Source organism: Pristiophorus japonicus, chromosome 15 (assembly GCF_044704955.1).
Source record: "Pristiophorus japonicus isolate sPriJap1 chromosome 15, sPriJap1.hap1, whole genome shotgun sequence".
NCBI classification, from domain to species: Eukaryota; Metazoa; Chordata; class Chondrichthyes; family Pristiophoridae; genus Pristiophorus; species Pristiophorus japonicus.
Genome location: NC_091991.1, coordinates 138,885,578 through 138,897,925, shown reverse-complemented (window position 1 = coordinate 138,897,925; position 12,348 = coordinate 138,885,578). Strand labels below are relative to the sequence as shown.

Below are 12,348 nucleotides of genomic sequence, written 5' to 3'. Positions count from 1 at the left end.
CCATTGAAAGTAATGCAGGCAGCATGCGACCTCCATTGTGCCTGATAATTACCATAATTGATGCATGCAGCCCAACGCTGAGTGGCTGAGTGCTCAGCAGGCGGCCAATGTTCGTGCAAGGCTCGCTCTATTTAAAGCTAGCCTCCATTTTTAAAGGCAGTCTGCACCTCTTAAAGATGAGGTGCATTCAGCAGCGGCTGGAAGTGCTCGTCAAAGCAACTGTGATTGAGTAATGGCTCAACAGGGCAGAGAAAGAGCACCAAGGTTCTCCGACACAGCATTAGAACCCTTAGTGCTGAGGGTAGAATGGAGAAAACAGGTCCTCTATCCACAGGGGGACAGGAGGCCCTCTAGACACACTGTCAGAGGCAGTGGGAACAGATAGCTGAAGCGGTCACTGCCAGCAATTTTATCCCAAGGACCTGGATCCAGTGCCAGTTCAATGATTCCACACGAGTGGTCAAAGGCCATCTCCCACCAGACATTGCTCGATGCATCACACCCTCATCGCTCACCTCCCAACAATCTCTATCAATCATGACTCATACATCATATTCATAGCTTCACCTCGCCCTCATACACTTAGCACTGCTGCAAGCATCAGATCCACATCTCACACCTTGCGCGTACTGCCAGCCATTCAACCATGGCAGGCACATCACCCAAACACACTGCACCACTCACTGGCATACTTTGTTCCCTCTTGCAGGTCAAGGTGGCTCATAACCACAGGCAACAGCAGCTAACCGGCAAGGGATGGGCAAGCCTGCATATCCTGATGCAGCTGGAGGAGACGGTACTCAACATTATTGGAGGGGCTGTCACTGAGGTCATGGCGATCGGCAAGGCTGAAACCATTGAAGATGATGGTATGTAGATACCTAATCCTCCTTCTCACATCCCACTTCCCATAATCTCTTCTCACTTACAAGCTGCTGATGGTGTAAGCATGCACATCTTGCTTCATCCCACTCCCCCCGCTCCCTTCACGATAACACTACCCATGTGCCTTTCTCCTTTCATATAACTAAGGACTCCAACCAGCTCAGTCAGTGCAGGAAGAGCAAGAGGAGAGTGGTGGAGAAGAAGATACACCATCACTCGATCTTACACTCACACGCACCAGCTCAGAAACTGGCACTGCACGTATTTTAGAGGATAGTATAGAGGTGGGATCTGCACATGCTGAGTCACCGGGTACGAGTGGGCTGCAGCCAGGGCAGGGGAAGGGGTAGCGCAGGTGCCAGCTCCCCAGAGGGCGAGGTCACACACAAGTTCTACTGCAGAGGACTCAGATGAGGACTTCGATGGGGCGGCAACAGAAGCAGGGTGATGGGCATGCGCACAGAAATGATTGGTGCATTGGCAGGCCTGCCAGAGAGCCTGTTGTCACTGTCAAGGAGCATGGAGGAGTCCGGCTCCAACCTTGCACAGGGCTCTGCACACAGCTTGAAGCCCAGGATTTCCAGGATGGGCAGCTCCATTAGAGCTTGTGGACTCAACCATGATGCAGGGTCTGAGGGGTGATGTCTCAGCTTCCATTGCAGCACAAGCGGAAGTGACCCAACATCTGAGTGCTGCAATGGAAGCTCAGACTTGTGTCATGCAGGCTCAGCTTGCTGCCACTGTGGCTGGGTTTAACAGTTGCAGGGTGTCACAGCAGTCCAGCAATCTGTCCTCCAACAGATTACTGCCCATGAATGGTGGAGTCACGGAGGGGAGTCATCAGCCAGGTGTAGAGCGGTTAGCCCTTGTTGCCGAGCAGCCACCCTCGGGTTTGATGTGGTGGTGGGAAGATTGCTGGCTCAGCGGACTGACGCAGGATGAACGCAACATGACTCCTGCCAGGATAGTGGGCATCCACCAGCATGTTGTGCTGATCGTGGTTATAACTGGAGTTTTAACTTCATAGGTTCCCCGCCCGGAAGTCAGCCTGATTGAAAGCCTTGGCTTCCAGTTGGGCATGGGAGGACTCCAATTCTGAGGAGCGAACCGATCCTGGGGGGGGGGTGGGGGGAGGAGGTTCAATCCCCGGCCCGCAGGGCTTTGTATGGTGGCGGGGGGGGGGGGGTGGAGTCTGATTTGGCGGGGGGGGGGGGAGAAAGAGATGGGGAGAGGAGTTTGGGGGCTAGCAGGAGGAAGCACTCCTGCCCCAGAAGCAGTGCAGTAAAGACACTTATCTTCTCCCCAAAGCTGTATGTGCCTTACTTCGGCTGCCGGGTTTCCTAAAGCCTGGGAAACCTGGCCGCCCAATGCAATACCTGCAAAGTAGGTTAAATCAAAGGCTGCAAGCCTCATTAACATTTTTAAATTGCCCCCTGCCTCCTTGGAGCAGGTTGGCTGCTCGCCCCCTTGTCCTGCCGACATAAAACCCAGATGTGAGTGGGTTGAAGGCAGGTTGAGCTCATGGTTCATATTTTAAAAATGTTAACATCTGACCCAACCCCAACCCAACCATTTTTTGTTATGTCTTCAAATGCTCTAATAATGACTCCACGAGATAATGTGTTGTGCTTGAACTGTAGTGACCTTAGTCTATTTAATGTAACTCCAGAGTGAGGATCACACATGGTGGCCTGCCTTTTATACTAAGCCAGGCACACCTGTACAGGTAACCTACAAGTCTCCCACTGCAGTGCCCTCTGGTGGCACACCTTGTAATAGTACATACAGTAACTATGTAGGATACGTGACATCACTCTCCCCCAAGTCTTTAGTGCAAATCGCCTTTGCATTGACTGTTCTCTGGGCTTAGCTATATCTGGTTGACCCTTGGAGGGTCGTTTCCATCTTGGGTGAGTGGGTGGTGTTTTGTTGACAGTAGAGTGTTGGTGGTTTTTGTTTGTGCGTTCATGACCACTCCATCCTCTCCTTCCCCCCCCCCCCCCCCACTCCCCCACTCCACATACAGATGGCTCATTACATTCATATACATTCAAGTCCAAAAAAAAATTTGCATTTACAGTATTGCATTCGTGGTACCGTTTTGAGGTAAGTACATTTGAAATGGTGAGGTACATACTTGGAATACACTTGGAGTCAGTGCTGAGGTCAGCACCGGTGCGTGAGGACAAACTAGTGCCAGAACTGCTGGATGGTGTCCAGGCAGTTTGGTGGTGGCGCGGTGCCCAGTGCTGGCAGTGGGAACCCGGTTGGCTCAAGTTGCCTGCTCTCGGGGTTTTTGCCATTGCTTCTAGCGTCGGGCAGGTTCGCAGATGCCTGTGACCTCCCTGTCCTCTCCTTGTGCCACGTGTCACTGCTGCTCCCTGAGGAGCTGTTGCCTAGCAGTGTACAGGAAACTGCTGACTCGCTTGCCTGGGTGTTGTTTGTTTGGGATCCTGGCTGGTCCCAGTCCCATTTGGGAGAACCGTTGCGGGTGACCCTTCGTTCCCAGGTGTAGCCTTGGTGGCGATAGGGTCTGGGGGTTGCGCCTTAGCGCAGTTTGCTCTTTCAGGCTCGTGGCGGTTGGTGCCATCGAGTGCCTGAGAGGTGGAGCCGATCGGGGGCAGGGTTTTGATACCATTGCCGTTGCCCTCCTGAGATCGCTTGCTCTGCAGCTTGTATATGTTAGCTGCTTGTGGCCACACTCCGTGGTGCATCACTCTGGTCCCAGGGACGCAGGCTACAGCATTGGGTAGCTCGCTGGACCTGTGTGTTCCCTATGGGTGTTTGCCCGCTGCATTGACTGTGTGCAGTTGAAATCCTACATCACACAACGTTTCATTACTCATTGTAAATAACCTATAGCTCCGAGCGCGATCGCGCAACTTTTCCTTGCATATTGCATGTACACAACTCTGATCATCAATTGCACATTTTACATCTAACTCACAGTTGCTGTTACATTGAGATTGTGGAACTGTCCCTTTCAGTGTGGTGGGTTGCAGGCCTCCTTTAAGAGAGCCTTGCTATCTTTACGCCAATCCTCGTCTCCGTTTGGTACCACGTGTTGCTCCATCAGCGCTGCACCTCATGGTCCGGCCGCCGCCATCTTTCTCTTCAGCACCTCACCTTGTGGTTTGGGCGCCATCTTTCTTCCCTCCACGATGTCGACTGCTGTGATCCTCTTCTCCCCGGGTTCCGCCACCGAAGCTGGGAAGTCGCCTCTGGATCCGATTTTCTTCCTCTGGAGTCCTGCCACTGGAGCCTGGAAGGTGCGTTCAGGTCGTCTCGGCTGGATCATCTCCACGTAGTCGTGTTGAGCGGGCTGTGCCTCGGGTGCTGTGCTGGTCTCTGATGCCGGATCCAACCTCAGGTGGGGGTTTGCTTTGCCCCTGAGCGCGGGCGACGTCTGTCGCTGGAGGGATGAAATCTTCCCAGCTCCAATGGATCTTCTCCATCCGCCTTCTTCTGAGCAGCGTTGGTCCATCACCTGCAGCAATCCACAGGGGTAACTTGTGCACCGCGCCATCATGGAGTACCTTTATATCGCACGACCAACGACTGGGAGAAGTTCATCGGTGTAGGTGCGCAGCTTTGCCCAAACTGGGACCAACTTGGGTCGTTCAGCCTGATTGTCCCATAGCCTCTCAAAGGCTTCTTGATTCATTACTGACTGGCTCACTCCCGTGTCCACTTCCATGAAGTCTGGAACGTCATTGATCTCGACTTCCATCCTCAACGGAGAACATTCGGTGGTGCAGGTAAACATGATATATACCTCCTCGTGTTGCTGAGCTGCCTCTCTGACTATCGATTCATAATCCGCGCTGGATTTATGGCCATCTGCAGACTCTTCATCAATACAGTGAGTCATATTTCTTTTACACATTCGCTGGAGGTGGCCCTTTGTGCTGCAGCCTTTACACACAGTCTTTAAAACGGCACTGGTGAGCCCTGTAATTCCCTCCGCAACAGCAGCATGGAGCTACTCGATTAGCCCCCCTCGGCAGACTCCGAGTTAAGGGACTCGGGGGGCCTGTTCTCTCTTCCCTGAGAAGATTCACGTTCTACAGTCCAGCCTCTAAAAGGCACCATTCTGTGCACAGTAATTGCCGGGTTTGAGTCCTGAGGATGAGTCATCCGCCTAGAGCCATAGGTCGAGGTCATGAATGCTTGGCTCACGGAGACAGCCTTCTGCAGTGTGACTGTGGTATCCGCAGATAGTAGCTTAAGAAGGCGGCCCTCATGGCCGATTCCGATGACAAAGATATCCCACAGCGCTTCGGTGAGGTGGTCGCTGAAATCACACGGTGTCACCAGCCTCCTGAGATCTGCAGCATATTTTGCGATTTCTTAGCCTTCGGGCTGTGTATAAAACCGGTGTCTGGCTGAGAGGATGCTCTCTTTGGGCTTGAGTTGTTCTTGGATCAGCTTTACAAGCTCCCCATACGTCTTGGTCATAGTCTTCGCTGGTGCCAGCAAGCCCCTGACGAGGCCATAGATGGTGGGCCCACAACTGGTTAGCAGGATAGCTCTGCGCTTATCAGCCAGTGTGGCCGGATTGTCGCCTGACAGGTCGTTTGCTGTGAAGAAATGGTCGAGCCCCTCCACAAAGGCTTCCCAATCATCACCATCTGCGAACTGCTGCAACGTACCAAAGTTAGCCATTTTCGCGTGAAGGTCCATAATCTTGTCGCCAATCATTATGTCTTCAGATGCTCTGATAATGACTTCATGAGACAATATGTTGTGCTTGAACTGTAGTGACCTAAGTCCATTTAATGTAACTCCAGAGTGAGGATCACACATGGTGGCCTGGCACACCTGTACAGGTAACCTACAAGTCTCCCACTGCAGTGCCCTCTGGTGGCACACCTTTTAATAGTACAAGCAGTAACCATGTAGGATACATGACATATTTGTGTACTAAAGTCCCCTCTAAATTCTTGTGCAGGACATTTTTGAACAGAAACCTAATCATAACTTTGCAAAGAGAGGGCAGAATCCTCCCATAGCCAGAAGGTCTGCAGCAGTGAAAGTCCAGCCCTCATGAATCCAGAAGCAGTTTAATGGAGATGGCCTACGGTTGATAAACCCAGCTAGGCGTAATGGTAAGTGCAGAATACGTTGTTGCAAGTTTGATCTTCAAAAACCGGATATGTTGAAGATGTAATCTATCTAGTTTTCATATTGTCAATTGAAGTCAAACCGTAATTTTCTTCACAAACCACCTAGGGTGGTTCTAACAATTGCAGCTTAGCTTTAGTGGTGAACAGAAATCTCCACAAACTTCACTCAAAATCCATGGCCGTATAAACCAAGGTAGGTTGAAGTGAAGACCTTACTCTCACAAAACCAAAGTAGGTTCCAGTTTTGAAGGGCTAGTCCTCACAAATCCAAGTGATTTGTAGCCAAATGGTTGTTAGAATGAAAGTCACTCTACAATGTCCTTTTATCAGTGACAATACCTTGAACCATACCATCCCATAAAGCACCAGGGGGCCGAAATTGCCCACCTGCCCGAAACGGGACGCACGCACGCACCCTGTTTCAAAGGTTTTTACCGCAGCTGTGGTTGAGGTCGCCTCGAGCGAAATTCCACTCTTTGTTTTTTTTTAATTCGGATCTGGTGACTACACCGGAGGGGCGCAAGTTGGGGTTGGTGCAGAGTGACCGCCGTGATGTCATCACGACGCCGCGTCACCACGGCTCTCCCCTTCACTTAAAGGAGAGAGCCTTCGCGATTTAAAAACTTTGGTCCCTTGGGCCACCAGGGAGGGTTTCGGCCGGGCCAACGACCTGGCCAAACCCGGACGCATAATTGTCGGGCAGACATGGCAGTTGGCTGACAAAAAAAAAAACATGGCGACAGCAGCAGTGCACCCTCCCCTTTAAGGGAAGCCGCACCACCATTGCAGAAGGCCTCAGCCTCACTGGACCACCGGGTTTTGGCATTGTCGGGCGGGCCCAAGATTTTCAGATGGGAATTTTGCCATCGATGTGGGGGGTAGATCGGTAGTGCACACAGCGATGAAGGACTTAACACGGGTCTACAGCAGCAGAGCGGGGGGGGGGGGGGGGAATCAGGGCACAGCCGGGAAACTTCGGGAGGGCAATTGGGCTATCAGCAACCATTCCACGAAAAGTCGGCGGCCATTCCACTCCGCAGCGTGGCCGCCAATTTGCGGTGTTAACAGGCTTTAAGGAGAGGGGCAATTTCAGCCCCCAGTTGTCTTGTTTTTAAACACAGACAAGGTGTTCAAAAGCTGCCAGCCTTCTTGGACCCCACACACCCTAAATCATCAAGTTACCCAAATTTGACCCCTAACCCTAGTAAAGCCCCAAGGAGCTGATATGCCGTACACTTGTTCATTATCTGTGTCTGGTTTCTTCTCCTCCTTAGGCACTTTCTGTCTACAAAAAAAAACATAAATTTCAAATTAACAAAACGTACATAATGGAAAACAAAAATATAAACTAAAGAAAGATTGTCTGCAAGAGCGCATGCTGTTAGAGATGGAAATTACTTATTGAAAAAATTTTATTGGTGCCCCTTATACAGTAGACCTAAAGTTGCTGTTCATGTAGCATACTGGAGGCAGAAATTGCCTACAAATTTCTCCATTAATGTAAATTTATATGGTGCCCACGTCCATCAGCAACATTATGAATGGGCCACATTATTAGGATTTACACAATGTTCATGGCCAATTAACATCATGTGATAAATGGCTATCACTCGTGAATGTGGAGCATGGAACTTATTCCATGTATGTTAGATAACTATTTTCCAGCAAGCTATTTGAAAGTTGAAAGAGCAATGCACTCGGGGTCACAATCTAAGGATAAGGGGTAAGCCATTTAGGACCGAGATGGGAAGAAACTTCTTCACTCTCTACCACAGAAAGTTGTTGAGGCCAGTTCGTTAGATATATTCAAAAGGGAGTTAGATATGGCCCTTACAGCTAAAGGGAACAAGGGGTATGGAGAGAAAGCAGGAATGGGATATTGAAGTTGAATGATCAGCCATGATCATATTGAATGGTGATGCAGGCTCGAAGGGCCGAAGGGCCTACTCCTGCACCTATTTTCTATATTTCTATGTCTAGGACAGCAGGGGAGTGCCAACTGTGACTATATCACCTCACACCAACCGCTGGTTTCGAATGTTAATGTCGCTGTTTTTGGCGTTGGATGAGACGTCTGCCCAACTCGGATGGGAGCCTGAAACATGTATGCAAATCAGGATCCTATTCCGTCAATGGGATCTCGATTGACTTTTTAAACCGTGGTCTTCGTAGGGCACCCGCTGTGGCACTCCCACTCAATGACAGCTTGTCCAAAGACTGAAGAGGCAACAAAGGTCAAGTGCTAAACGTTCCTTTGTGGGGCCGTGAGAAGCAGCACTACTCCTCTAAAACTTACAAGGGAAGACTGGTTTTTGGGTTTTCCCCTCACCATCCCATCCGCGAGACCCTGCCAAAACCCCCTCCCCACCACTGATCTTCCAGCCAATGGGAAGCCAGGCCGGCCAATTTTAACCAGCCAGCCATTGACCAGCTGCCTCTTTCCATTTGGGTGAATAGTTGGCCAGCCGGATGGTAATAAGACCCAGGAGGTAAAACAGGGCAGTGGGCCTCCAGTTGTTGCTGTCAGTCGCGGGGGTGAGGGGGGCCATTGCGCCACTGCTCACCTAAAACCTGCTTCCATTTAAGATCCTCCCACCCTCTCTCCTGGTTCTTGCGGACCATACCCAACACCTGCCTTCCTTTTTCTGATGCTGCTCACCGTCTACTTTTAAGAACATAAGAATTAGGAGCAGGAGTAGGCTACTCGGCCCCTGGAGCCTCCTCCACCATTCAATAAGATCATGGCTGATCTTCGACCTCAACTCCACTTTCCCGCCCGATCTCCATATGCCTTGATTCCCCTAGACCCCCAAAATCTATCTATCTCAGCTTTGAATATATTCAGTACTTTTGCTATATTTTCAGCTTTAAAAAAAAAATCTGTGTGAATTTGTATCTGCCCTTTTTTTGTGTGACATTCTTCCCGTGTTTTCTGGTTTGCCTTGCTACAGTTCCCACTTCTTCTGCCCCCTTTTCTGAACTATTCAGCTGCTTCTTTGCATCTACGATTCCAGAATCTCCTCATTACCCGATTCTTCTCATTCACATAAAATAGCACAAAGTAAATAAGTAGCCAATGTTTGTTTTATAAATAAATGCGTAACGGAGATATGCTCCAAAAGGTGTGGAGTGGGCTTCACATTTCTTCGGTCATCTCTTAGCTGATATGATCACTCTAATTCTTTTTATATTATTTGTTCATGGGATGTGGGCGTCGCAGGCAACGCCAGCATTTATTGCCCACCCCGAATTGTCCTCGAGAAGAAGCCTTCTTGAACCGCTGCAGTCCATGTGGTGAAGGTACGCCTGGGAGGATAAACACACCAACGTCAGTATTCTCGATCAGGCCAACATCTCCAGCATCAAAGCACTGACCACACTCGATCAGTTCCGTTGGGCAGGCCACATTGACCGCATGCCCGACACAAGACTCCCAAAGCAAGCAGTCTACTCGGAACTCCTACACGGCAGGCGATCCCCAGGTGGGCAGAGGAAACGTTTCAAAGGCACCCTCAAAGCCTCCTTGACAAAGTGCAAATCCCCACCGACACCTGGGAGTCCCTGGCCAAAGACCGCCCTTAGTGAAAGAAGAGCATTCAGGAGGGTGCTGAGCACCTCGAGTCTCGTCGTCGAGAGCATGCAGAAAACAAGCGCAGGCTGCGGAAGGAGCATGCGGCAAACCAGACTCCGCACCCACCCTTTCCTTCAACGACTGTCTGTCCCACCTGTGACAGAGACTGCAATTCCCATATTGGAGAACTCACTTTTAGAGTGGAAGCAAGTCTTCCTCGATTTCGAGGGACTGCCTATGATGATGAAGGTGCGCCCACAGTGGAGAACAAGTCTTCAGCACAACAGCCAGGATGTTGTTGGGGGCTATAGCCTTTGCTGTATCCAATACGCTCAGCCATTTCTTGATATCGCATGGAGTGAATCGAATTGGCTTCGGTGATGATGGGGACCTCAGAAGGTGGCTGATATTAATCATCCACTCTGCACTTCTGGCTGAAAATGGCTGCAAACGCTTCAGCCTTGTCCTTTGCATTCGCGTGCTGGACTCCGCCATCATTGAAGCATTAGTTGGGCTAATTCTGGGCTTATGTGGGCTGTACAGGATCCAGAAGGGGTTTCATGACGACTCAATTTCCCCAAATGATTATAGATTCCTTCTCCAGGCTACCTCAGGAGCACTAACTTAAATCAGTGGCATGAATCCACTATCTGCCATCTTTACATATTGGCCTAGAATTTCAATGAAGTGAGTTACGTCGCTGTTACACCTGGTGTGGGTGTCACCAAGCCATTCAGAAATGCACCTCATGCCACCTGGAGGGAGATGGCACAGGCACTGAGTGCCAACTTCCTCAGCCCCAGGACTACAGAACTCTGCCGCAAAAAGTTCAACAAGCTCGTCAAGGCTGGCAATGTAACACACTGGGCATTCGCTCCATTTCTTCTTTACCCACCCTGGGCACCAGCACATTCTTGACCCTATTATGTCAATACTTTCACAATCAACCCTTCACACTGCACTCTGGCTAAGGTCAACTCTGATTCAGCATCTCGCACTATGGCTACCCAGCTACACAACAATTACTTACATGTACAACCCTAAAACCCCTTTCCCCAACTCATATTCTCTTCACCACCCCCCCCCCCCCCACATCTCTTACCTCACCTCTCCCCTCCCATGCCACACACTCCTCAACTGCTAGCTTTATCTTCATTCAGTGAATCTTCTTCCAGGACAAATTAGCACACAAACCCTACTAAAGTCAGACCACCAGAGGGCATCTCTCTATCTTTAAAACTCTAACCCCTTCAAGAAGGCCATCCAGCTCTTGGGTACTCACTCAGCTCTTACCACAGAAGATGGTGAGGACGACGACACCTTGCCGCCATCACGTTAGTAACTAAGCACCTACACCGTCACCCTAGCATTGCTCTCGTCCCACCCCGACCCGCAGACACAACACTTCCTCCATTTCCTTAATCCTGTTCACCCATTCTTAGCTACTGCACTCCTTTCCTGCAAATCCACCACAGCAATGGGGAGGCAGAGGAGGAGGAAGATGATGATTATGGAAGAGTAGGAAGAGTTGGGAATTTATTTTTGCCTCCTGAGTTGCCAACCCACCTTTTATGACACTAGCCCTCAGGTAGCATCTAACAGAAGCACGAGAATAGGTTAAAAAAAGGTCGTGGGTAAAGAAAGAGTAGGATGATTGTGTCCATTTTGGAATTCACTGTAACAAAATGGAATGTGCACTGACATGGTGCTTTGTTATTGATGGAGGCTGGAGTCTTAAAGGAAAGGGTGCAAATTGTGGGAAGGCTCAAAAAGCCCGAAGAGAAATCGTTTTTAAGGTGAAGTAGTGGAAACTACTGCCACTTTCAACCTAATTTCCTCGCTTAAAAATATTATTGCGCCAATAATGTGCTGGAAACGAGAAAATTCACTTCCATTTAATTGAAATAAAAAATAAATTAGAGTTTATTAAAAATAGAGCGCATCTTTAGATGTACACAAATATCATTTTGAAAGCAAATACTCTAATGGCCGATGGGACATTGAAATCCAGATGACCTCAAGCACTCCGACAAGCAGAGTGAATGCCCACTTTGCTGTGGAACATATTAAGCAAACACCAGGACTTTTGCACAGTTAATCACTGGAGAGTTGGCTTACACCATGGCAAAGGAAATGGCCCTGCACAATTCTACTTCTCACTTTGATTACTTCTATGCGCTTACAGAAAACATGCAAGTATTCTGGAAGGGGTGGGGTTAAGGAACATCAGAGCTGATGCACTTGCTATGTGCCCGTTAATGTATAGTAATTTAGTACACTGTCATTGATAGACTATTTTAATCCCATGCTCCCAAAATTCCTACTGTCACCAATAAATACACGGGGACGATTTTCAAGTAGCGACCAAAATGGGCACGAAGTCAGCGGAGCAGCCGTTCCCCACCCATCCATGCCAGCGCAAGGCCCGATCCATTTTGAGGCCAGAGTCTCATTAGCAACCTGCCGCAAGCATAGGACTCTAATTTGCATATTTAGGGAGCCTGTTTCAATTTACAGGTCCATCTGTAAACTGCATCGGGTGGGCCTTGGACATCAATGAGACAGTGGAGTTGTGTCCCCCTCCCCACCCCCGATTTTCAATCGTTAGCTGTCCATTTATCAGGCTAGAAACAGGCGCCCGACAGTGGAAAATGGCCCTCATTATAATGCACAGATTCAGCTTTAATGACTTTTGGATTTTCTCCGCAAACGACAGAGGCTACACTTTCAAAGTAATTTATTGGATGTGAGGCTTTTTGGAATGTC

At 49.5% G+C, this 12,348-nt stretch overlaps 1 protein-coding gene across 4 annotated transcripts in view; it reads right to left on the bottom strand.

Annotated features, from left to right (window-relative positions):
• mapk8ip3 (mitogen-activated protein kinase 8 interacting protein 3) overlaps nucleotides 1-12,348 on the bottom strand; it is a 255,509-nt gene that overhangs the window by 74,796 nt on the left and 168,365 nt on the right. For all 4 annotated transcript variants that reach the window (XM_070900984.1, XM_070900985.1, XM_070900987.1 and 1 more), the window contains one exon: nucleotides 7,246-7,296. In XM_070900984.1, coding sequence (XP_070757085.1) covers nucleotides 7,246-7,296 — 51 coding nt within the window. The remainder of the gene's footprint in view (nucleotides 1-7,245; nucleotides 7,297-12,348) is intronic.